The sequence below is a fragment of the Scardinius erythrophthalmus genome (genome assembly GCF_964197995.2).
Source record: "Scardinius erythrophthalmus genome assembly, chromosome: 13".
Taxonomy (NCBI): Eukaryota; Metazoa; Chordata; class Actinopteri; order Cypriniformes; family Leuciscidae; genus Scardinius; species Scardinius erythrophthalmus.
The window spans coordinates 7894570-7920012 of NC_138233.1; the positions used below are offsets into that span (position 1 = coordinate 7894570).

The 25443-nt window shown below is 37.8% G+C and overlaps 2 protein-coding genes across 4 annotated transcripts; one reads left to right on the plus strand and one right to left on the minus strand.

Annotated features, from left to right (window-relative positions):
• Nucleotides 1–10150: 10150 nt before the first annotated feature.
• dnd1 (DND microRNA-mediated repression inhibitor 1) lies at nucleotides 10151–15766 on the plus strand. Of its 2 annotated transcripts, XM_081382900.1 has the most exons (4): nucleotides 10151–10399; nucleotides 10582–10687; nucleotides 11993–12454; nucleotides 14421–15766. In XM_081382900.1, exons 1-4 carry the CDS (start codon nucleotides 10358–10360, stop codon nucleotides 14957–14959), a joined length of 1149 nt encoding a protein of 382 aa, XP_081239026.1. In that variant the 5' UTR covers nucleotides 10151–10357; the 3' UTR covers nucleotides 14960–15766. The 2 variants fall into 2 exon arrangements, with proteins under 2 accessions (XP_081239026.1, XP_081239027.1); XM_081382901.1 differs by lacking the exons at nucleotides 10151–10399; nucleotides 10582–10687 and adding an exon at nucleotides 10855–11117 and having other exon boundaries at nucleotides 14421–15671.
• Nucleotides 15767–15956: 190 nt separating this feature from the next.
• Nucleotides 15957–25439, minus strand: hars (histidyl-tRNA synthetase). Of its 2 annotated transcripts, XM_081382902.1 has the most exons (14): nucleotides 25265–25439; nucleotides 24319–24615; nucleotides 23248–23337; nucleotides 23038–23157; nucleotides 22858–22953; nucleotides 21964–22089; nucleotides 20904–21011; nucleotides 20696–20794; nucleotides 20194–20287; nucleotides 19954–20081; nucleotides 17900–18172; nucleotides 17066–17182; nucleotides 16832–16978; nucleotides 15969–16209 (listed from the first exon to the last, which is right to left on the minus strand). In XM_081382902.1, exons 2-14 carry the CDS (start codon nucleotides 24427–24429, stop codon nucleotides 16156–16158), a joined length of 1563 nt encoding a protein of 520 aa, XP_081239028.1. In that variant the 5' UTR covers nucleotides 24430–24615; nucleotides 25265–25439; the 3' UTR covers nucleotides 15969–16155. The 2 variants fall into 2 exon arrangements, with proteins under 2 accessions (XP_081239029.1, XP_081239028.1); XM_081382903.1 differs by lacking the exon at nucleotides 24319–24615 and having other exon boundaries at nucleotides 15957–16209.
• Nucleotides 25440–25443: the final 4 nt, after the last annotated feature.

Below are 25443 nucleotides of genomic sequence, written 5' to 3' on the forward strand. Positions count from 1 at the left end.
ATGGTTCCTTTGAGATTAAGAAAGTTTATTATATTAGCATATTTGCGAAAATTCTAAAGCTTCTCCTTTGGCTGTGTAAACCACTGTTTTGAGTGTAAGAGGATATTTTATAAAAAATGTTTGTGATAACCTAATGTATTTGGATTAATTTAATTATGTTAAAAAATATGTGTGACTTGAATAAACCCAGTCAATTGGGATTTCGTTTTAAAGATCACTCACAAAACAATATTTAACGATGAAGCAATACAGAAATATTGGAACAGGCGAGACTTCATCGGGAGAGTTCACAGGGTGTTCTGTTTCCGTTTGTTTACAAAACTCCACATTGAAAAATCCCATAAGGGCGTTGAACTGTCCAGACCGTGGATACTATGAACAAACACTGAACTTTAGATTTTGAAGTTTAGTTGGCAGGACAACACAGAGATGCCAAGGCTGTACATTTGTTCCAATTTCAGGAATTGCGAATTAAACTTTAATGAGAATTTGATTTGTCCAAGTGGTCTGACTCCAACAACTGGAGCTATAATCAGGAGGCTTATGTTGATACACATTCGGCTGATTACTGCAGTGCAACAGCCTGCATGGTCATCTGTGAGTGTGTGTGTGTGTGTGTGTGTGTGTGTGTGTGTGTGTGTGTGTGTGTGTGTGTGTGTGTGTCTGAGACTTGCTGGGCAGACAATCATGACCATTTAACTAATCAGAGTAAATGCCATACAGAGCCATTGCCCTGATGATGTCACAGTTCTTGAGTCGTCACTTTGAGTGCTTCCATCTGGTAGGACTTTTAGGGGCCGGAGAGCCACACTTCGCTTATTCTTTTGTCCTCTGCATTTTCAAGCAATCTGGCCACTCTTTCTGTCCTCTTTTCAAATGTAAGATGCAGTTTTATCAACCCTTTTCAAAGATGTGAGTGGTGCTTGACTGATGTGCAAAACTCACCACCACAGTGTTACAGTGTCGGCGAAGCTACTTGATAGCCTTTAATGTAGGCTATAGCTAACTAGAGTTTTGAGTGAACAATTGCAATTAAGACTACAGCATAAAATGTTATAAGTAGACCTAAATGTATAATAAAAAGCCTACAACAAAAACACTCTTTTTATTTTTATTTTATAACTGAGTTGAAAATATAGGCCTACACTGCAGGGAATTGAATTAGTTATTTCATTTAGGCCTACATGAACATTAGAATCATTAGAATGATTCAGACTTTCCATAAACAAATGAGAGAGGACCAATTAGGACGAACCGATTTATTAGAATAAATCGGACTTTCCAACTCTACATATGACAGAGGACCATTTAGGACGAACCGATTCACTGGAATGAACCAAACTTTCCAACGTAACATATGAGATAGGACAAACCGATTCATTAGAATGAATCTACATATGAAAGAGGAGCATTTAGAACGAACCGATTCATTAGAATGAATCGGACTTTCCAATGCTACATTTAAGATAGCGGATCACTTAGGATGAATCGATTCACATGAAATAATCTGACCTTCTTACGCTAAGAGGACCATTTAGGTGAGCGTGTCTGTTTATTTTTCTAATAAGACAACAGCAATAACGCGTTTGGTCTCGCTAAATCGCAAAACTTTCGATGAAGTTCGATACACTATTATGACTGGAATGTTTTGGGTGGTTGCTAGGCCATTGCTATGCGGTTACATTGTAAACATTTTTGTTTTACCTCCCACAGTTCCACACTGGTTTTCTTTCCTCGATCAACACAAAGATTTTTCCATTCGCCTTTCCTCTCTTGTTCTCTGTTTCTCCTCTCCACTCATCCCTCGCTCAGCTCATCATTGCTTTACGATGGCTGTGACCTTTTCAGTGGCACTCCACTATCAGACTCTTATCTCACTGCCAGTGTAGCCGAGCGGTCATTTATGAGGTCACTTCACAGAAGTGGACATTAGCGATAATGTACTTCCAGTGACTCAGGTGTCACACTAAAGCGAAGTCCAGCGCGCGCACGCACGCACACACACTTATGCTCGGCATATAATCATCCAGCTCTGTGTACAATACATGACAGAGATGTGGACGTTGTAACAAATTAAAATGTCCGTTGGTGGAAGAAATATTTTGCTTGATGAGAGAAGAGAAAAAAGAGACAATATATTTTCTTCAGAGTATTACACACACGTCACACACACACTTTCTCGATCCCACTTGGTTTGTACGCTTGTTAGTTCCACTTGAAATGGCAAATGACAAACAATCAGAGGCAGTGAAGCAGTGGCTTACCAGCTCACAGAACCAGCCAAAAACAAAACAAACAAGGCAATTACTGCAATTCACACTACACCAGTTCTCCATGTTAAACACACACACGCACACACAGATAAACACAAAGGCCTTTGCAATTATAAACATTATTCTCATCTCTCGCAATCTATTTTTGACATGCAAACTAGCACTACACATACATAAGCGCGCGCACGCGTAGCCTGGCTCGAGCAGCGGGGATATACACGGCACATTAAAACGACTAAATCCACTGAATAAAATATTTTCACATCTCCAAGGTTATGAAGAGAAGGTGGAGAAAATCTCCTAACTGATTTTTTATACATCACTGGCTTTGCAGGGCTTTGATAACCTGAGGCCAAAAGAGGAAGTTGGCAGATGTGTTTAGTTTACGGCCCGGTTGAATGTCTCCCTCTCAGAGATAGAACAGCTTGATGCCTCTGTGCTTCACAAACACACACACACAATCAGAGTCATGCTTCTTAAGTAGTTTAAGCACTATTGCTTTAGTTCATGTAATTAATTCATAGCCTATTATTAATTGCTAAACGACTAGGCCTACTCACAGAATTTGTCAGCTGGAAGAATTCAGCAATGTTTGATGCAGTTTAACATGTTTAAAAATTCTTACAGTTTTTTTTTGTATTTCTCTTGCACACTGGTTTGATAGACCTTTTTATGACTGGCGGTAAATTATAGGCCTAAAATAGATAAAATGAAAGCATGCACGAACCGTGTTAATAAACATTTGGCAAGAGGCAACTACAAATTCAAAGTTTTATTTGTCATAGACTGTGTGAGTCATTCTGTGAACACAATACAACATTTGATGAAGTGTGCTAAATCTATCCATCCATCCATCCATCCATCCATCCATCCATCCATCCATCCATCTATCTGTGATGATTTTCACCATTTTTTATTCTATTTAAATATATAAAAAGGGGGAAAAAAGAACCCACAAAATTAACAACAGAACAGCATGATCAAATATGTATTAATCTGTAATCTATTAATCTATAATCTGTATCTGCACATTTTTACTCTCCCCCAATTACAAAACTTATTTACTTCAAATTATTAGTGAGCACAATGAATAGAAAGTGACATAACTGGAGTCTTCATGTTCAAAAGTGGTCAGGTTCTTCTCTCATTTAGGATTCATAATTTTTTTATTTATTTTTTCATGTCTGGCAGGTGAAGCGTAACATATCCACCCCGTCACATAAAATAGACAGAAAAACAGTTTGTTAATTTTTTTTTTTTTTTTTTTTTACTATTTATAAATAATTATTGAATTAATTAATTACTTAATGCTAATGAGAAAACCTCATAACTCCGAAATTTTAGTAAATATTTCATCCCATCACTAATAACCCATATTAATTTATATTAATTCAGCTTGAGATGACATAATGCAATTTCTTAGCGCTTAAACACATTAATTGTCTGATAGAAGGTTTAAAAAAATAAATTTACTTTAAAAATCAGGCTGCTGTGTCATGGAATGACTCTTACAGTATGCATCTGGCACAGAACATTTAATTAGTATTTTCTGTTTGTGATCTTGGGGGCAAATAGGCAAAAACAAGCAGATCAAATATGAATGTTTGCCGAGTTGTGTAAATGTTTGTTAGTTATGCATGCAGTTATTGATATTTGTGGTTGCGGGCTACTGATGAAGGATCTGGCCCTGACCCCTGACCCCTGCTGGCGTTGTATCTGACCGCAGCAGTGTGGAAACTGAAATCCTTCGAGATTTTTCTTGCCGTACAGTATAATCGTGCTGAGATGCGTAGATGTCCTGCACACGGGCCAGAGCCTGTTTAATCATCTGCCAGGGAAAAATTGCAAGTCTGATAACTTAAACTAATAGCACACCTCTCCTCAACAAACATTTATGCATATTTATACACTACATTCAGCACTGGAAAGTCTTAGAAGTTTACAGCATTTCCACCAACATAAAAGCTTGAGGATTTGAAATGTTGAAAGCTTGAGGCTTTGAACATTTGAAAGTGAAGAATTTAAGACGTAAATATTAGTATTGTAACCTGTAGTGAAATGAATTGCAGTAATATATTTGTATTTGTTTTTGTAATGAAAGCTAATAATAATAATATTCAATTTGACTGTGTTTCTTAAACACCAGTTTGAATGTGGACACTATCAAACGTAAAAAGAGGTTTGACTCCACTTTTACAAAATCAATGTGAATGTGTCGTTAAATTATTGAAATATTAACTTAAAATCTCAGAGGGTACTTTAAGTAAATATTTCTAAATCTAAGGGCTTCGACTGACACAATTTTTTTGGAAAGCCCTGTATTAGCTAGTAAATGGATAAATGAATATAACAAATGCTTTAGAAGTGTTTTTCATTAATTCTTGTTAATTCATGCAGTTACCTAATGTTTTAAACGGGACCTTATTGTAAAGTGTTATTAAGTTCACTATAAGGACCTTGTCCTTGCTGATGGTCACCTCAACTTCCTGTAGATAGGCTTTGTCTTCGTTGTCAGCATCAGACCCATCACAACAGAGCGAGAGAGAAAGAGAGATGGCAGAGAAAAGGAGGAGGGTGGGGTGGAGGAAGAACAAACATGTCCCTTTGAGATAGACTCTAGTACTAATATTGACCAGCACGCTTCAGAAAACACAGACGCACGACTCCGCTACAGTAATGAAAGTCCCACAAAGGACCATCGACACGTTTTATCAGCAACCTGAATTATCAGCGTCTGTTCACCTTGATTGCTAGTGTTCACATGTTTCACTTACACACACACAAACATACTCACTCACCACTGCACATGCAATCATCCAGCAAATAAGAGCATGTGGCACACACACAAAAAAATCACAAAACACGTTTCATGTGCTCAGCAGGTACGAGTCCAACTGAAACACATAAATGCACATGAAAAAAAACAAACACGCGTCACAAAGCTAAAGTTGGTGAGCTCATAAATTAGAAATGTCATTTCAGAGGCTTTGGTTCCTCTTTCTACGTAATATTTTTCTGCCTGTAAATCTTATAGATTTGAGGTGTCATCCATGTCTGTACACCTTTTGGTGAAAAGTTCTTCAAAAAAATGTTTTTTCCCCCTGTGCAAATAATATTTAAATAATTTGAAGAGCCTTTTTCCACTAAAAACAAAAGTTCTAAAAGGGGGTTTTCGCAGTAATGCCATAGACAAACCATTTTTGGGTTCCCCAAAGAACCGGTTCTTAAAATAACCATTATTTTCTCAGTGCAAGAAGATTTTAATAATCTGAAAATGCACTATAAAGAACTCTATTATTTTTTTTTTTGCAGTGGAAAGGTGCCGTGGATGTTAAACTAGTGTAGCTGAACGAGTTACACAGTAACCACAAACTGCTGAAACTCGTATGGGCAATAATAATAGTGATGATTACCTGTAAGTACATGCAGTAGTTTCTGAGAATCAGGTTTTAGTGCAGCCAGAGGGAGGAACTCACAGAAACGTCAGTCACCATTCCCCAGGTTAAAACATCAGGGAGCCTCTCAGCCATGAGCAAGCTGTTCCTCTCTCTAAAACAGTTACTGTTTACTATTTATTGTGGCGCTGATAGGCTTTTAAGAAATGATAGTTCTTCCTGCACTTAAAGGAGAACTCCGGTCAATTTTAACATTGAGCTAATTTTTTTGTACATTTGGAGTGCTGTCAATACAGAGAACAACGACAAAAATCGGTGTTGCCTACACCGAGTTATTCTATTTTTAAAAATTTGCACCCTATTGACTTCAATGGGGCAAGTAGTAAGCCTGCTTTTTAGCCTCTTAACATCCTTTAAGTGTCATTACGAGTGCACAGAAAATGTGAGTGATTCCTTCCGAGTGAACACGGGTGAATCTGACTGCAGTAGATGTTAGAGATATTAATAAAAATGAAGTTAATTCAGCCAGCGCTCATACCTCTGTTTACATCCTGTTTTCGGTGGAAGGCCATAGTAATCGATTGTCGAGTTCACGCGCATAGGTTTAGTGCCTATGATCACGCGCGTGAACTCGACAATCGATTACTATGGCCTTCCACCGAAAACAGGATGTAAACAGAGGTATGAGCGCTGGCTGAATTAACTTCATTTTTATTAATATCTCTAACATCTACTGCAGTCAGATTCACCCGTGTTCACTCGGAAGGAATCACTCACATTTTCTGTGCACTCGTAATGACACTTAAAGGATGTTAAGAGGCTAAAAAGCAGGCTTACTACTTGCCCCATTGAAGTCAATAGGGTGCAAATTTTAAAAATAGAATAACTCGGTGTAGGCAACACCGATTTTTGTCGTTGTTCTCTGTATTGACAGCACTCCAAATGTACAAAAAAATTAGCTCAATGTTAAAATTGACCGGAGTTCTCCTTTAAGATGGAAGTTGCTTTATTACCTCCTGAATAAATGAATGAATAAATAGCTAGTCAAAAGAACAAATTAAGAATAAACAGCTGAGATATGAATATTTTTGTAACATTTTGCAAAATATATCATCCAGGCTGATATTCAAACATTTTGAGATTATCAACTGATAACTGTTAACCGTCTAGCGTCAATTCAAATGAACCAGTGTGTGTGTGTGTGTGTGTGTGTGTGTGTGTCCAACTCTGCCATTTAAATGTAGTCACACCTACTTATTATTGTTTTCCACTATTTATGAATATATATTTTAATAATATAATTTCATTGTTTTGTAAAATTTAAAAAAAAATCAGCAAGGATGCATTAAATAGATCAAAAGTGACAGTAAAGACTTTTACAGTGTCATGTGCAGATAAATGCTAGTTTTAAACTTAGTATTCATCCAATAATCCTAATAAAAGTATCACAGTTTCCACAAAAATAAGAAGCAGCATAACTGTTTTCAACATTGATAATAATTAGAAATGTTTCTTGAGGAGCAAATCAGCATATTAGAATGATTTCTGAAGGATCGTTCTATCCATCCATCCACCCATCCATCCAATCCCCCAACACACCCACCCATCCATCAACCCCACCCATCATCCATCCATCCGTCCATCCATCCATCCATCCATCCATCCATCCATCCGTCCATCCGTCCATCCATCCATCCATCCGTCCACCCATCCACCCGTCGGTCCGTCCATCCATCCATCCATCATCCATCCATCCATCCGTCCATCCATCCACCCATCTGTCCGTCCATCCATCCATCCGTCCGTCCATCCATCCACCCACCCGTCCATCCACCCACCCACCCACCCGTCCATCTGTCCATCCATCCACCCACCCACCCGTCCATCTGTCCATCCATCCATCCATCCGTCCATCTGTCCGTCCATCCATCCATCCGTCCATCCATCCACCCATCCATCCATCCATCCATCCTATATATTTGTCTACAAAGCTAGTTTCAAACATTTAGGGCATAAAAGTATATATATATATAGCACTCCTCCTTAATGCCAAAAGATTAAAGTTCATTGCAACGCTCTGAAAGTTAGTGCGAGTTTTTACAGGGTGAGTGACAGGACTGAGGATATGAGTTTTGACATTGGACAGATTGTGTGTCCCTCGGTGAGCCTCGAGGAGGCAGAGGGGCAGGATCAGCCTCTTCATGAGGTGGGGCGGGTGGGGTATGAGTGTGTGTGTGTGTGTGCATTTCAGGACAGACTCACAGATGTGCGTGACGACCCCTCGGCAATGGAACTGCTGTCGCTATGAAGCACACATTGCATAGCAACCGGATAACATCAGTCAGATAGGCCTGATTTCAATGTTTAGATATAAAAGGTTATAAATTAATTAGCCAAAGGCAGACACAACACTGTATAAACAAGAAACACAGTAAGATCCTAATACAACTTAATTATGCTTGTCATAAAACTCCTTATATGATTCTTTGTTATCACCTTCAAACCTGATGCTGGGTGAAATCATCAATCCACAGGTGACCTAACTAGCAGGTCACATTTTCCACAAGTCCAATTTGTGAAAATGATATGCACAGACTGTAAATCAAATGAACTGTTTAATATTATTATCCTGGTGACTGCAGTACGTGTGACAATGTGAGAGGCTATATGACCTTCGCTACATTAGGAAGTGTTGATGTGTTGATTTCCACACTAACAAACTTTAATTGCAGTACGGTAAAAAGACGTATCACACATCTCACCGCCAGGAAAATTGAGAGATGCAAAGGATGCAAGGTGCAGACGGGAGTGAGAAAAGGAAATGCCAGTTGTCTGTTCTGTCTGTTTTTCTTTTCTGAGAATTAAAAGGCTGTAAGGCAACGGAGGGATTTTCTCCTGCTAAAAAGTCAGAGCTGCAGGCCACACTGAGAACTAAGCCAAGCTTCTGCCTTTCATCTGCCACAGCATCACTTTACACTGACAAACTGTGTACCTGCACATCATGCATTCGCTAAGGTGCCGTTAATTCAAAAGCCGCTTCATAAAATACCGTCTTTGATCATTTTCATGTCATTTATGCTCCAGACCTACATTTTACTGTAACTTGGCCAGAGCTGAAACTCTAAGTCATTTGCCATCATTAAAAAACCCAGACAGTGTTTATCCAAATTAGACATGAATATTCAAAAACAAGGTGTCATGGTAATGTGCATTTTTAGGATGAGTCTATAGACAGGTTTTTTAGCACGTAATAAAAAAAAATGCATGTTTTAAAAATCTTTATTAATTCACACTTGACAGCTTAAAATTAAGTGTGGAAAAAGATTTGCTTGGAATATATATATATATATATATATATATATATATATATATATGGCAGTATGGTATATTGTTGTCATATGTGACCCTGGATCACAAATCCAGTCACAAGTCGCACGGGTAGATTTGTGGCAGTAGCCAACAATACATTGTATGGGTCAAAATGATAGATTTTTCTTTTATGCCAAAAATCATTAGGATATTAAGTACATGTTCCATGAAGATATTTTGTAAATTTCCTACCATAAATATATAAAACATTTATTTTTGTGAGTGAATGCAGGACAATCGCGAACATAAATGGACAACTTTAAAGGCGATTTTCTCAATGTTTTGATTTTTTTGCACACTCAGATTCCAGATTTTCAAATAGTTGTTACTCGACCAAATATAGTCCTATCCTAACAAACCATACATCAATGGAAAGCTTATTTATCAGCTTTCAGATGATGTATAGATCTCAATTTAAAAAAATTGACCCATGTGACTAGTTTTGTGGTCCATTTATCTATCCATCTATCCATCTATCTATCCATCTATCTATCCATCTATCTATCCATCCATCCATCCAATATTTGTCTACAAAGCTAATTTCAATCATTTTAGGGCATAAAAGATATGAACTCACCACCTTGTATGTTTAATTCGGTGAGTTTCATCCAGTTATCATAAAGAAAACAAGTTATTTATTTTGTGAGTAATAAATAGTTATATTGGGTTTTATTCCAATTTTAAAAATGAACTATAACATAACACAACACATGGAATGTCCAAGAACAACAAAACAAACCACTGCTGTTTTTCTCAGTAGACAGTTTTATGGTGCAGGGGTCATGACCTGTGACAAACTCAGCCCAGCAGGACACCTAATAAAACATTTCTTTTTTCACTTGAATAAAAACAGCTCCATATGTCCTGCTGTTTTGTACACTGAATAATTAATATATATATAAATCGTCGTATTTGCACATATATTACTCTCAAAAGATAAATGTTTTTTAAAAGTAACACTGTGTCCAAGGGTGCTGAATGACGTTCACTTAAATAATCACGTGCGCGGCTGCCACCTGCTGGCGAAGAGTGGAACGTCTGGGATTAAAGTTGCCCAATTACGGTAAACCCGTTAAAAAAAAGTTACATAAAGTGTTAAATCTTGAAACGAATGCATACATGAATAATTATACATTCATCAATCTGTATATAAAGTCTTGTTTTTGTAAGTCTCAGTATCATCTCTTTTTAAGGACTGAAATATGAGAATCCGCCCACTTTCCTCAAGTGTGTCCAATAGTGTCTCTAGAGGAGTCATGAGGTTTATTTTAATGACCTTTGCTTGACTTTTCAACCAATTTACAGGTGTGTCATCATCTTATGTGGACAGTCAGCGACATGGAGGGACCGCAGCAACAGCAGGTAAGCGAGTTTATTTACTGTGGATATTTATAAACAGCATACTTTTGCCTAAACTTTACGCAATAGAATTTTTTCGTGTGTTTATTCGCGTGGCATCATCACTGTTTGACGTTAAAGAGCACGTGAGCTCATCGATATAACATGTTAGCATTACATCACCTCTTTAATTTGATTGCTGGCAGGTTTTGAACCCGCAGAGACTGAAGTCACTGAAAGAATGGGTGCAGAAAAGCTCCATCACTTTAACACAGGTCAACGGGCAGAGGAAATATGGTGGTCCTCCTCCGGGTAAGTGCTCTTGAGTTGAACTAAGATCAGCCGATTGCAATTAAAACACAACCTGTGGCATTTCAAGCTCTTTTATGTCTCATTGCATGAGATTGAAGCTTCACGTGGATGAAGACAGCTGTAACACATGGCATCACTTAAAGAAGCCTCTCGTTTTCCTTTATAACATTGTGCGGAGGCACAATGGCCTGCTTCTGGCCTCTCTTTTCAGAGATTTTAAGCATAAATCTTCATCATTTGGGTTTAAAATAGCTTGTCAAGAAGGAATGATACATTATAGCCATCTGATGAAAGCCATGCCTCTTTTGTGCTTTGCCTCTACCTCATTGAAACATGGACACCTGGAGATCAATTAGGCTGCAAGTCCTCATTGCTGCTCAATTAATGCTGATTGGAAGGTTTTCGATTAGATTTAGATGGTTGATGAAAGGTTTGGAGTTTAAATTCTAATGTGTTGATCCCTTTAGATGTCTTTAACATGTATAAATCATTATAGTATTTTTATTTACAACAAAATTCATATTTGCAATGCATCATTCTTCTGAAGTTGCATTTATATGTATTTACACAGTCTGTTTAATGCAGCTCAAAGTCGACATTAATGCATTTAACTTGCTACAAATGCATAATTAATGTTTTGAACATAAAACGCTGAATTTATATTAGAAAAGATTTTAAAAATGAAGACTTTAAATGTGAAATTAAAACGCCCAGTAGGTGGCAGCAACTCACTGTTAATGAGTGAGTCATTGAGTTTCAACCGATTCAATCAAACGGCCGATTCATTCAGTAAAGAAGCATTTCACTGTCTTAATGAGTGAGTCATTGAATCATTCATTCAAATGATTTATTCAGTAATGAAACACTGCTGTGTGTTGCTCAAAGACAAAAAAAAAAGTCCTGTTGCTTTGTTTGGAACTACTTTCATCGGCAAAATAGAGCCAAAACATGCAATATAGTCACTTTATTAATAATATTATCGCATTTGTAATTTGCAATGACTATATTGTATTTTATGTATCTTATTGTATATTTATTTATACTTTATAAATGTGATATTTCATTTACATATTGACTCAATCATTATTTATAATAACGGTTATTATGATTATTAATTTTGATCAGTTTTAACAGGATTGATGCATAAATTGCCCAAGGTTAAGTCTTCAGTTTCATACTGCTCTCATACTTTGTTTCAACTTTAATCATGAAGTCCTTCTGAAATCTAATTTCATTCACTTTTGTTTTTGCAGAAAAGATCAAAATATTGCTCATTTTGACCTTTCCTTTCTTCTCCACCTCCAGACTGGCGACGCCCTGCTCCCGGCCCGGGGTGCGAGGTTTTCATCAGTCAGATCCCACATGACGTCTACGAGGACCGCCTGATTCCTCTCTTCCAGAGCGTCGGTGCTCTTTATGAGTTTCGCCTCATGATGAACTTCAGCGGGCAGAACCGGGGCTTTGCCTACGCAAAGTACGGCGACCCCTTCACCGCATCCACCGCCGTCATGACCCTCCATCAGTACCCTCTGCAGGAGGGGGTGTGTCTGACGGTTCGCAGGAGCACGGAGAAGCGGCAGCTGCGTCTGGGGGATCTTCCGACTAACGTGAATCGGGCGGAGATGCTGATGATGCTCCAGATGATGTCTGAGGGTGTGGAGGACGTCGTGCTGAAGTTGGCCGGGCCCAAAGGGAGAGAGGCCGTGGCTCTAGTGAACTACTCCTCCCACTACGCGGCGTCCATGGCCAAGAAAGTGCTTGTAGAAGGTATGTTGTCTGGGATATGGAAATATTTTGATTATGAAATGATTGGCTTTTTTAAAAAGAAAGTATCAGTGCGCACTTTTTCTGAACCTCCTGAAACGCCTCGATTGTAGTCTTGTCCAGGAACAAACATGACACAATATTCCTCATTTAAATAATTCCCGGCCAAGGCATATGCAAAAAAGGGGGACGAGGCCTGGTTCAGTTGCGTTAGAAGCGAGATGCACTTTAAAAAAAAATGTATTGCAGTACAACAAGAGGCTTGTTAAAATAAAGTAAATACAATCTCCTCAGTCCTCCGAAGATCACGAAAAAAATGTCCATTGGTGCTTCAGTGACTACTTTGCTCAGAGAACCTGTCAATCACAGCTGTCAATCATGACGTTACGCCACCGTTTTTATAGCATCATGTAACTAACTAAAAAACAACTTATTTTTGACACGGACACTTGAACTTACATCAGCGTGATAAAAACGACAGCAAATGAAAGAAACCACCTTTGGAAAAAAAGATATTTGAAGTGTAATTTAATTGTTTAGTTGGTCTCACATCTCTTTGAATAACACGGGGAGGCGGGGCTTATGACCTATACTAGGACCAGTCACCGGGGGGCGATCGAGACGTTTTGGCTTCACTTTTTAGGGCTTGTGCGGCACGCTTGGTTGAAACACGCTGCTACGTTAAGGGGGCGTGACATTTGTGCTCAAAGCAGTTGACTAATCAAAACACGTTGGTCCAGCCGACCAATCAGAGCACATTGTGCTTTTCAGAAGGAGGGGCTTCATAGAGACAGGAACTAAACAGAGCATTCCTGACAGACTGGGAAGAGAGAGGTGTTGCAACAGTATCAAATATGTGAAAACTAGTGTTTGTTGAACATTCAAGCATGAAAACCTATTCTAGTACACCCCAAAAACTAAATCAAGACTTTGAAAAAGGGCATAATAGGTCACCTTTAAAATTGGACGTATTACGTCACCATAGGGCTGGGTGATATGACCGAAAAAATTGTTACTGTAAAATGTTTTATATCAGTCGATGTAGATAATTATCACAATAAATGTCAAATCTTTAATTCATTCAAGTTTAAAGGCAGATTTACGCTCCCAAGTGAAAGTTGTAGAAACTAGACTGGTTTTACGTTACTCTTAATTGTAAGAACATGACAAACACTTGCCAAACGGTTGAACATTTCACAAATCTGAGTCTTTTTTCCTAAACAAAAGAAATATCTTAATAGAAAAATGTATTTCTTAGTTTCGTACAATGAGTGACTGTTTCAAATCATGAAACAGATTTGTACTGTCTGACTTTGATGGCACTCATCATCAGCAGTTTGCAGTGCAGGCTGTAATATTAATAATATTAAATTCATATATTCTAACTGTTTGAGTTAGGACTGAGTTAAAATGTAACCATTGGTCATCCATAGTATCATACCGATACTATGGTAAAATGTAACTATATGGTTTCTATGGTATTCGCATGAAAAACAGTAGCCTAAACACTTAATACAAATGCACAAATGCTGTAGCTTAATAACAAAATTATAGTCCGTTACTCCAATGCATTTAATACATAACTACATATTAAATAATATAATAAAATTCAATATCTCACATTTCTGTCACAAAACCATGGTTCAGTTAGTGTTACTACGGTAAATCCATGGTAAATGATGGCGATTTGTAGATCAAAAAGCCTTCTAACTGGATCGTTCATAGCACATGTTTTGCTGTTGAGAATGTCAGCGTTGTTTAAACTAGTTTAACTCAGAGACATTTGTGCTCTGCTGAATTCAAACGCTTGTCACATCGCTTTTTAGTGATCACATGATCGAGACCGATAAGTGTGTAAACACATCTGCCTCAGTAATCTTGTGCTGCGCCCTTATTGTTTTATCGCCCAGCCCTACCATGAAATAATAAACATTTATCTTTAGGCTGTGTATTTCTTATCTCGTTCCAGCTTTTAAGAAGCAGTGCGGCATTTCCATTACCGTCAGTTGGACGTCCTTCTCCAAGTCCAAGCGTATCAAGGAGACCGAACAAGACGACTGCTTCACCTCACCTGGTCTGAAACCCCTCAGTAAACCCTCCCTCAGCCCTCCACACCTGTATCCTCAGCTCTCTCATCATGATGTCCCAGCACACCCCACTCGCCTGCCCTTCTTCCGGGCCGTGGGGGGTCCGACCGCCCCGGTGAGAGATGAGATGATGGCTCAACCCCCCGTGAACCGCGACCCCGTGTCTCTGCTGCAGAGGATGTGCGAGACGAACGGACTCGGTACACCGCAGTACGAAGTCCGTTACAATCACACTGGCCCCGACGGCTTCTTCTACTTCGCCTTCAAAGTCCTGATCCCAGGCCTCCCTCTGCCTCTGTACGGGGCCGTCCAGATCCTTCCAAGCACCAGCGCTCGAGCCACGAAGGGGGAAGTTTGTCGGGCCGCCGCCGAGCAGGTGATCCAAACCATGTGCAAGGTCTCAAACTTGCGACCTTTCTAAAATTTGAGCTGCTTTTGCTAATGTAATGTAACATTATCAGTTTTACGTTCAGTATTATGGTTTGAAGGCATGTGCTGTTCTAGTTTCAGATGAATGAGTGGAAATTTATGATACACTGAAGTATTTCATTTACTGTAAAAAAAAAAAGAGGAACTAGGCAGTGAATTTCTTTTAATTTTACAAGCTCTTGAATTCAGCACTATGAGAGTGGTTTGAAGAAGTATTATGTTCTTGTTGATATAATGTTTTATGATATTTTAACTATGTAATATGAATCATTTATGTTTAGGCAGCCTCATCACATTTGGTTGACTGCATGTTTTCACAACTTCTTATTTTGAATGTTTTCACCGTATTTGACTTTTCACGATTTGTTTTGCGTGTTTGTCACGATTGCTGACTTTGCATGGTGTGCTGTTGTGTTTCCTTGTTTGATGGGTTGTACTGGCTATAAATGACTTTTGTACAGAAATAAGTAAATAAGTTCAAGAAATAATACTTGTGCAGGCTATTGCTCACATCCCTGATAATAACATCCTTCTATTGCTCATTCTTTTGGTACAAAGTTAAAAGCCCTAATATAATTATTAAACTTTGACTACAGATATGAATGGTACCTCAAATCACATGGGTTGAGGAGAGATGTGCTACTGTTAGGGATTAAATCTATTTTTCTCCAATAAAGCACCAGGTTTGTCATGCTTGGTTGTAAGGCTGCATAATTTGGCCCACAATTTTATTGATCAGTAGTACTATAAAATAAAATTATTTTACAGCTGTAAAATTTTAATATTTATTAGCCTGGTTAAAACCAGACCATTCTCAGTAGTAACTGAGTTATATAAGCAAATTAAATTTGCTGGAAATTTGTCTGGGTTTTCCCAGGCTAATATTTATGGCTCTCTTAATTAAAAGATGAGCATAGAATTTCAGAAAATGTAAAATGTAAATGTTAAAGGTGCATTTTGCATGTGGCATTAAAACATCATAAAGAAAAGACAAACAAATTATCTTAGTTACTCATTTATTGATAGATCTGACATAATCCGAGGACATTTTAAAAGAGCAGGCAATGAGTTCAATGTTTCCTCGTTAATGTACATGTTCAACTGAAAAACTGGAACTGGCATGTAGTAAATAGGTCCACTGTTCTCCTCTGTCTATATGGTGACTGTTTTTAAGATTTGTTTTTAAGATTACAAGGTCCGTTTCTTGACTTCATCCACCAGATCTGCTCTGGGCACATCCACCTGCAACCAGACAAAAAAAAATTCATTTTTAACATTTTTCTTGACTCGTTATTGGATCGGACTGTTAAAGGTTATAAGATGAAAACTAGATTAAACATGCAATATGGGGTCATGAGACAAACGTAGTCTGTTTTAGTGTGGAATAATGCATACAATTATTATATAATCAGTAGGGCTGCCCCCGGATAGTCAACTAAACGCTAGTCGACCTAAATTGTATTAGTTGGCTAGTCACAGAAAAAAAAAACTCCACATAAAGTGGCAAAATAACAGTTCATGAGACAGATTGTTAATGATGGGAAATCCAAACGTTCACCTATCAACATGAGAAATATATATTTATAGAAAGCTTAAAATGTCTACTTTAAAACAAACCAATAAATAAAAAAAAAACTCTGATAATGTAATCCATATGAATGGTGGATTTCTGTCAATAGGCACGTTCAAATTTATATAAGCATGTGATTAGTCAACTAATGGCTTAGACTAGAAAAATCTTTAGTCGGGGGCAGCACTAATAATCAGTTAGTTAAATGTTTTGTGAATGGCATTTCAAATTATTGTATATAAATTACATTAGAAATTAAAACAAATCCCAGATCTCAATCTATAGAGATCTCACCTCTTCTCGGCTGGCCACGTTGCGCAGTTTGACGACTCCGTCTTTGAGTTCTTGCTCTCCTAAAATAGCCACCAGTGGAATCCCGGTTTCCTCACAGTGCTGCAGTTGGCTCAACAGCTTTGGGTTTTTCTTATATAAAACTTCAGCCTGCAGCACATAATACACAGAGTCAGAGAACCACAATACAACTTAACTCATTTGTTTTCTTGATATGATATCCAAGCATATACAGACCTTGATTCCAGCGTTCCAAAGCTCTGAGGTCAGTTTGAGTCGCTCTTCTAGAAGGTTCTTCTGCGCTGAAGCCACCAGCACTTGAGTTTCAGTGGTGCGCACCTTCTCTGAAGATAACTGGAGAATATTCCATATTTGTATTAAAATACCTTTCATATTAAAACACAGTGGCACTCTTCTAAAAATATACTCAAATGATTAATAAAAAAAAATAATAATAATAATAATATATATATATATATATATATACATACATACATATACATATATATATATATATATATATATATATATATATATATATATATATATATATATATATATATATATATATATATATATATACAAGTTCATCCCAATGCTGATCTTCCCTAATTTTAGATTCAATACCTTTCATAATAGAACTTCAAAATTCAAAGAAATTAATTTTTTTTTTTATTAATAAATAAAGATGTTTAAAAATTATTAAATATTTAACATGAATCATTAATCTTTCCAGTTTTACATTTTAAATACCTTTCATTATAACACACTGGCACCCTTTTATAAATGTGCTCAAATAATAATATATTTTTAAATGGCATTAAATATAATTTTTTTTAATATATTTAATAATATGTTTTAATGTTTTCCCAATTTTAGAAGAACACTCAGAAATATCACAATACAGAAGGTGAATGTGTTGCAAATGCAATTTCATGTTACATTTAACTGTACTCTTAAAACGCTATTGTAGAACACCTGCTTCCAAATCAGACTTTAGTTATAAATAAACTCCCATCTTTTTTTCTGTCTTTATACACCCTCAAACCTGCCCCTCTTTCTCTTACTCACCTCGGCCTTCTGCTCCATGATGGAAAAGATCCTCTCAATCCCAATGCTGACGCCCACGCAGGGTACTTTTCTACCCTTGGGGTCAAACATGCCCACCAGACCGTCGTATCGCCCCCCGCCGGCCACGCTGCCAACGCTTACACCCGCCTCATCCGCCCCGTTCTGCTCTGTGGGTGTAGGCACTGGTGCTGGGACGGTCTGGGATAGCACCGCTTCATAAATCACACCGGTGTAATAGTCCAGTCCTCGTGCCAGACTCAGATCAAACACCACCTAGAGAGAGAGAGAGATTTAAAAATTAATGGGGGCAAACGAAAAGAACAGGACCACAGATGCAGCCAGCGAATGGGTGTGGGGGAAAAAAGCAATAATGAACATGAAATTATTACTGAGTTTACTGAAACGAAAAAACGCTTTAATAAATTTTATAGGGTGTATATTTCATATCTAATGGGTCATAAAATATAAGAAAAATGCATGTGGAGCATAAAAAAATTAATCCGCTGTGATGTGATACAGCATTGCTTTCAAGTTAATCAAGTTTTTTGTTCTAACCTGTTGGAATTTTGTCACTACACTCTGATTGGCTGGGATGTTTGTCAGCAATATTGGCAAATGATCACTTTTCTTGGCAAACATTAATGCAATTTAATGCCTAATGCAAATATAAATAAGAAAAGATAAATGTAATTTAAATTCTATTGATTGATGGCATTAAATTAGAAAATACACAAATAGCATTTTCAATACTGATCTTAAGACTACCATGAATCTATATAAATGACTGGATTGCGCATGACATCATAAAAACTGAAGCCACCGCTTGTGTATTCATCACATTCTATTAAATAAATAGGAAATCATCAGATTTGAATGAGAAAACATTACCTTACAAATCAGCATTTGGCTCCCTATACATTCTTACAATGCAAACGTCCTAAACATTTAAATGGTTGTTTGTTTTGCGTTGTCAGGCGTATGGATTTAAAGACATCAAGCCTTATTTCCAAGCATTTATACTGTCGCTCTGAGCAAGATGATGAGCTTTTCTTAATTATATTTGCATTAGGCATTAAATTACATTAATGTTTGCCAAGAAAAGTGATAATTTGCCAATATTGGTGACAAAAATCCCAGCCAATCAGAGTGTAGTGACAAAATTCAATATGCAATATAATAATAGGAGCTTGTATGTATTGTAATATTTATTGTATATTCAAATCAATTTCTGCTTATAATCCCAGATATCTGTTCATGCTTAATATTTTCTGCATAATTACGTAGATAAAGAAATCTATTTTGCATTCGGTCAGTTACCTGTATCGGCAGTGTGCGGAGACACAATTTCTAACGCTGGGTCCAAAATCAAATAGTTCCCTTCTATATAGTATACGAAAAACAATGCGGCAAAATAGTACATAGTATTTGAAAAACAGTAGGTGAAAAGTACCCGGATGACCTACTACTCCCACTGAGATTCTGAAGTGCGCATTCAATTAACACTATACTATCCCATGAGGCCACGAGAGAGGATTTGTGAATGGCAGTGAAGTGACTCGACTGACACTGCTAGGTCACATGACAGTAACAACATTCGCCATTGGATGTAGTGCGTCTGATTTTCATTCACACTACCCATATTCATACTATATAAAACTTTATTATTATTTTTTTACAGTTGCGAAGTAAATTCAAATGTAGTACCCACTCAGACAATACGCGATTTCAGACAGGGTATTCATCACTTATCCGGCCCGAAAAGACCATGAACATTACAGATAACGTCTGAAGTAACAATTAATTTGCATACATGCATCCACAAAACTAATCCTGTTCCACTGATACGTAGCAAAGCGGGTGATTTTAGATCAAGGTTTTCGTGTATGATGCTGTCGGAATACCAATGTGGCTTCACCGCCTGCCGGCAGTTTAAAAAGCAATGAGCAATCCAGTCATTTATATAGATCAGCGGGTGCAACCCACTTTTTGTTCAGTATTAAGGAATGGGAAATAACTGACTTTTCTTTTGAAGCATTCTTGACCTCTGACCTCACCTTGTCTGTGACCTGGAAGAGCTCCAGGTAACTGAAGAGCTGCTTCATATCCGTGAGCCCAGCGCAGGCCTGTTTGCTCTGGGACAGTTTGGGGTCCTGAAGCAGTCGCTCAGCCAGATCCTTCCCACCTAAAGGTCAAAGATGTCAGTGGATGTAGAAAACACTCCAGGTAACATATCTGGACAGGGAAAATTTGACTGTAAGTGATTGTGAAAAGATGGTGTGATGAATGTTACTTACCCTGCATGCTGACATACTCCCCGATCCGATCGGCAATTTCCTCTGAAAGACCTTTCTCATTTACCATCTCCTTTTTTACATCCTCCCAGGCCATCTACAAACACAACAATCGGCATGTGAAACATTAAATTAGGGCTGGGATGACAGTACAGATGAATTGATTTTAATCGATCTTAAGTTTGATGAACCAATATAGATTCTTAAATAGCAAAAATCCATCTATTAGTCCATTTTCTGTTGATGTGTGATTAATAAAAAATTTTTTTTAGCACAATAATTGCAATAAGATTTATACTTTGCTACATTTGTATTCCTTGAGAAGAAATTGACATGTACTGTACCTGATTTATATACAAACGAATCAAGATTGAATGAAATCAAAAGTTGCACTCGAATCAAGCTTTTGAACTGGAATTGATTTGTGAAATCTGTCAAAATCCACCTCCACACATTTCATAAGATTCAAAATATTCAAGCTTTCTCTTGTGGTTTGATCTCTCACCTTGTCCAGTTTGTCCACTGTGGAGCAGATTGTGCGGAACTTCTCGTCCGGAACACCGCACACGGCAAACATTCCGTCTAGAATGCGTCGGTCATTCACCTGGAACACCGCGACAGTGACTATTCATCTCAAGCTGATAAATATACAAGAGGTTCTACAAAGACTCTAATGACCACAAACACTTTCCCAATGCTGACCAGCAACTAACCTTTATCCGAAAATCTCCAAGTTCTAATTCGCTCAGGATCTCGTAGACAATTTTCAGACACTCTGCATCAGGGATCATGGCGTCGTACTGACCTGCAATATCGAAATCCTGCAGCCACAGAGAACAAGAATTATTTATATTCAGAATTTTAAAAATAATAATGATAATAATAAATAATAAATTATATTAGTAACTGATTTTATTAGGGGGCGTTTTGCCTCAAGATTCAAACCTGCATCCCTGTGGAAAACATTTTTCCCTTAAATCTCACGTACAGCCTTTTGAGAAATTAAAAATGTAGAAATGTAAAAATAAATGTTAAAGTGCCCCCATTATGCTTTTTCAGATATTACCTTTCATCTAGTGTAAAATTTGTGTGTTTGTGAATGTAAAAGTTCAAAATTCTTGTATCAAAATGCATGACAAAAAGTTATTATCTCCCAAAAGAAAAAAAGATTCTGAACTGCCTGAAACGAGTCGTCAGTAATTCCAGTTTTACGTCCTGCACGAACCAATGTAGGTTTGTAACTCGTTTGCATAATGCCAGCCTATGGTCTTCATTGGCTGCCCAATAACAACGTCTACTTTGACCCTCAAACACTGTAGCTGTAGCGGAGACTGGAAGAGTTTGGTTCATGCTGTCGACATGTCGAGAAGACGCCGTCTTCTGCACTTTAAGCATACACTTCCATTAAAACCAACAGCATCGTTACTGTTCGTATCAATATGCATCAAGTGCTCAGGAAGACTTTTGAGCTGAAATTCATATATGGTAATGGCGTTTCGTTTCCACACACACTGAAAGCAATAGACCAATCACAACAGAATAAGCCAACTGACCAATCAGAGTAAAGGAGGCTCTCAGAAAGGAGGGGTTAGAGAGACCGGATCCATTTAACAACCATTTTCAGACACTGAGAAATGAGGTGATGTGAAAATGCATATTATGAGAAAAGTGGGTGCATGTAAACCTATATAAAATGGCATAATAGGTTCTCTTTAAACAAACAGAAAGCGCAGGTGTCCAGACAGGTCCCAGAATCCAGAGCGAGGTACTCACACACTGGTAGAACTCCCTGTATCGGCCCCGGGTCATGGCTGGGTTGTCTCTACGGTACACTTTAGCGATGTGGTAGCGCTTGATGTTGGTGATTTTGTTCATTGCGAGATAGCGGGCAAACGGGACCTGAGGAGGACAAAGTCAAGGAGCCAACTGCAAACAGCACTGTTGAATCTTCAGAAAATGTTATGGAGTTGAGATGAGATTGTACACCGGCATTTGCATGATATGCTACAGCCATTCATGCAGCCAGTAAGGGACCATATGCTAGATGGCTTTTACAGCAATATAATAAAGACACCAATCAGCATTAAATGTCAAATTATGAATTCATTAATTTAAACAAACATTAGATATTAGTATCTAATAGCATCTAGTATAATTAATGTATATAATCACTAGACTATGCTACAACTTTCAATCTTTTTTTTTGGGGGGGGGGGGTGCAATACATTGTTCATTTCTCTGTAACACTTTACAATAATGTTTCATTTGTTAACTGCATTAGTTAATATGAACTAACACTGAATACTTCTGCAGCATTTATTAAACTTTGTAATGTTAATCTCAGCATTTACTAATATATTTTTAGGATCAAAAGTTTTAATAAATTACTGCACTGTGAAGTGAACTAACATGAACATTTATATTAACTAACAGTTAGAAAGGTTAATAAATCCAGTAAAAACAGTGTTCATTGCTAATTCATGTTTGTTAATGCAATTAAAAGTGTTACCAATTTCTCACATTGACAAAAAAAAAAAAATAAAAAAAAATGGTAATTTAGGTTTAAATCAAACAACCTAACAGATGCAAATCGATCCGACTTTCCCCAACAGCTATGCATCTGCAAAAAGATTCAATATAAGATCAATAAAAATGTCTTGTGGATACAGTGAGGTCATATCTCAGGGACAGAAGTTCTCCTCCCTGGTCCTTCAGATCGTAAATGAGTTTAGAGTCTTCTCCGTACTTCCCCGTCAGTGTCTCCTACAGAAACGCAAGTAAATGGTCATTACAGTGAGTTAATGCAATTATGTGACGCACAAACTGATGTGTAACCGTTCAAGAGACCTTCAGCTCAAAGACGGGGGTATCGATGGTTTCAGCACCATGGCGTTTAAAGCAGTTGATGATGATGTTGAAAACCTTTTCTCTTATAGCCATCTGCTTGGGGTTATAGTCCCTGGTCCCCTACAGAGAGGAAAGAAGAGATCAGATCAGAATGAAGTAGCTGACTTTAAACAAACCCGCGTGTTAAAATTCTCACACACCGTGTCATACCTTGGCTGTTTTGAGAACAAACGCATGTTTTCCCTCATCTCCTCCCAGCTGAGCTTTGAGCTGCAACAGTTTGGCCACCTCTTCATCAACCTAGAACAAACGGCAGTTTTTACCTTCAGTATAATCAACACGCAGAAACATGAAACTTATCAAGAAAATAAAGATCATATTTCACCCCAAAATCAAAAGAAGCCCATTTGAAGGAATTATTTTTGCCTTATGAAATATATATATATATATATATTTTTTTAAACAAATTACATCATGGTAGTATTTGTTGCAAATACTGAATTAAAATGATGCTGTTTTTAATTTTTTCAAAAATGTATTTTGTCCAAACAAGATGGAGGGGTAAAAGAAAATTATAAGATCTGTTGTTACTTTTTTAACCTTAGGCTACATATATAGCATTCAAAAGTTTGTGGGATCTAAGATGTTTAAGTTTAAAGAAGTCTCTTACACCAGTGCTGGGTAGATTACTTGCTAATTGTAGTCAATTACTGAATCCAAATTGCATGACAAAAATGTGGTTAGTAACATAATCCATGACATTACACATTATGTAACATATCTGACTACTTTCATATTACTTTTGGCCTAACTTTGGCCTTTCCCTGACAGGGGTTTGTGAGTTTAATGAAAATTACTCACATTTTAATGTGTTCGAATGACAAAAGTCTTCTTTAGACAGCAATGCATGGTAATACAAGACTAAATTCAATCTGTTCATCATATAAAGCGATCAAGTCTCTTCAGAAAATTTGGGCTAAACCTCTCAATTCATATGGATTAGTTTTAGGAACTCTTTATGAACTTTTTGAAGTGTCAAAGTGGTAGAAGGGAGAGTAAATTATGACAATTTTCATGTTTGGGTGAACTATCCCTTTAGGAATTTATATAAAATATATATTTTCGATTTGAAGTGAAGTGTGACCTGTTATTTTCTCAGCCTTCAATAAATTCTGTATGTTTTTGGACTGGAAACAAAATGTGAACAAATGACAGATGGCATGTAAAGCTAAAAGACATAAGATGAGCAGTGACTGGATTGTGACTGAAATAAAAAGGCACCTGTGATAAAGTCATTCCAGAAGAGAAACGCAGAGATGGCAGGAGCACAGCAGACCGACGGCCCATGAGTCCAGCACACAGGCGCACGGAGACCAGCCCCAGAGCGTTCATTACGCAGTCCAAACACACACACACACACCAGTCACAATACCATACGGTCCAAAAGCATCCACAGGTGAACGGTCCAATCCCACAAACAGCAGGGATATTCCAGGTGTGCGGTGGTGATGATGATGTTGGTGGTATCCGTGGCAACAAGCAGGAAGAACAGGAGAAAAGTGGTGAGCAACCCTGTCACTAGGGGCCAGTAAGAGAGGCATCACAGCAGCGAGGAAGCAAAACATGAGAGGAGGCAGTCAAAATCCACCAGCATCCCAAACTGAGTTAATCACGCCACACCTCTTAGTTGAACACATAAACCACATAAGGGCTTTCTATCACCCCTTGAAATGTCAATCCCTCACATACACACTACACTACACTACAAACAAGGGGCTTTTTAGTCATATTTAAAGGGACTATCGACATCCAGTCTCACTTCTCAATCAGAGATCACGTGATTTGTCACAATACCTTCACATTTTCATTCAAACCAAAGCAATTACTACAAATAAATAAATTTCAAAATATCTTCTGATCAACACAGATTTATTTATCCATCTATATACAGTATTGATGTCCACCATGGCTGACAGATTGCATCAGCTGGCTAACCGTTAGCATCATGCCGCATGTCTAATGTAGAATACCATTCGTTAAATCTTGAATAATGATATTGAAGCAATTCCATCTCTTAAAACAGCCCATAACCTGCCATGCAGAGCAGACCTAAACATTTATGATCTCCGGTTTTCTCATTTGAGAGATAAAGCAGGCAGCCACGGGTCACACCACCATGTGTTAATTCCTTCATTAAGCTTTAAAGAACTTCAGAGCTCATACTAACCTGTTCTTTGCTCGCTTTCTCTGATTTCAGTTTCCTGACGACCTCTCCTTGTGTTTTAATCGCCTCCTGTATTTGCGCTTTATCGGCCATGGTGCTCCAGAGAGCCGATCTGATGAACCTGCGACTGAACTGCAGCAACTCTGCGGGCGCACAGATTAAACGTCACTGCATTCCCTCAG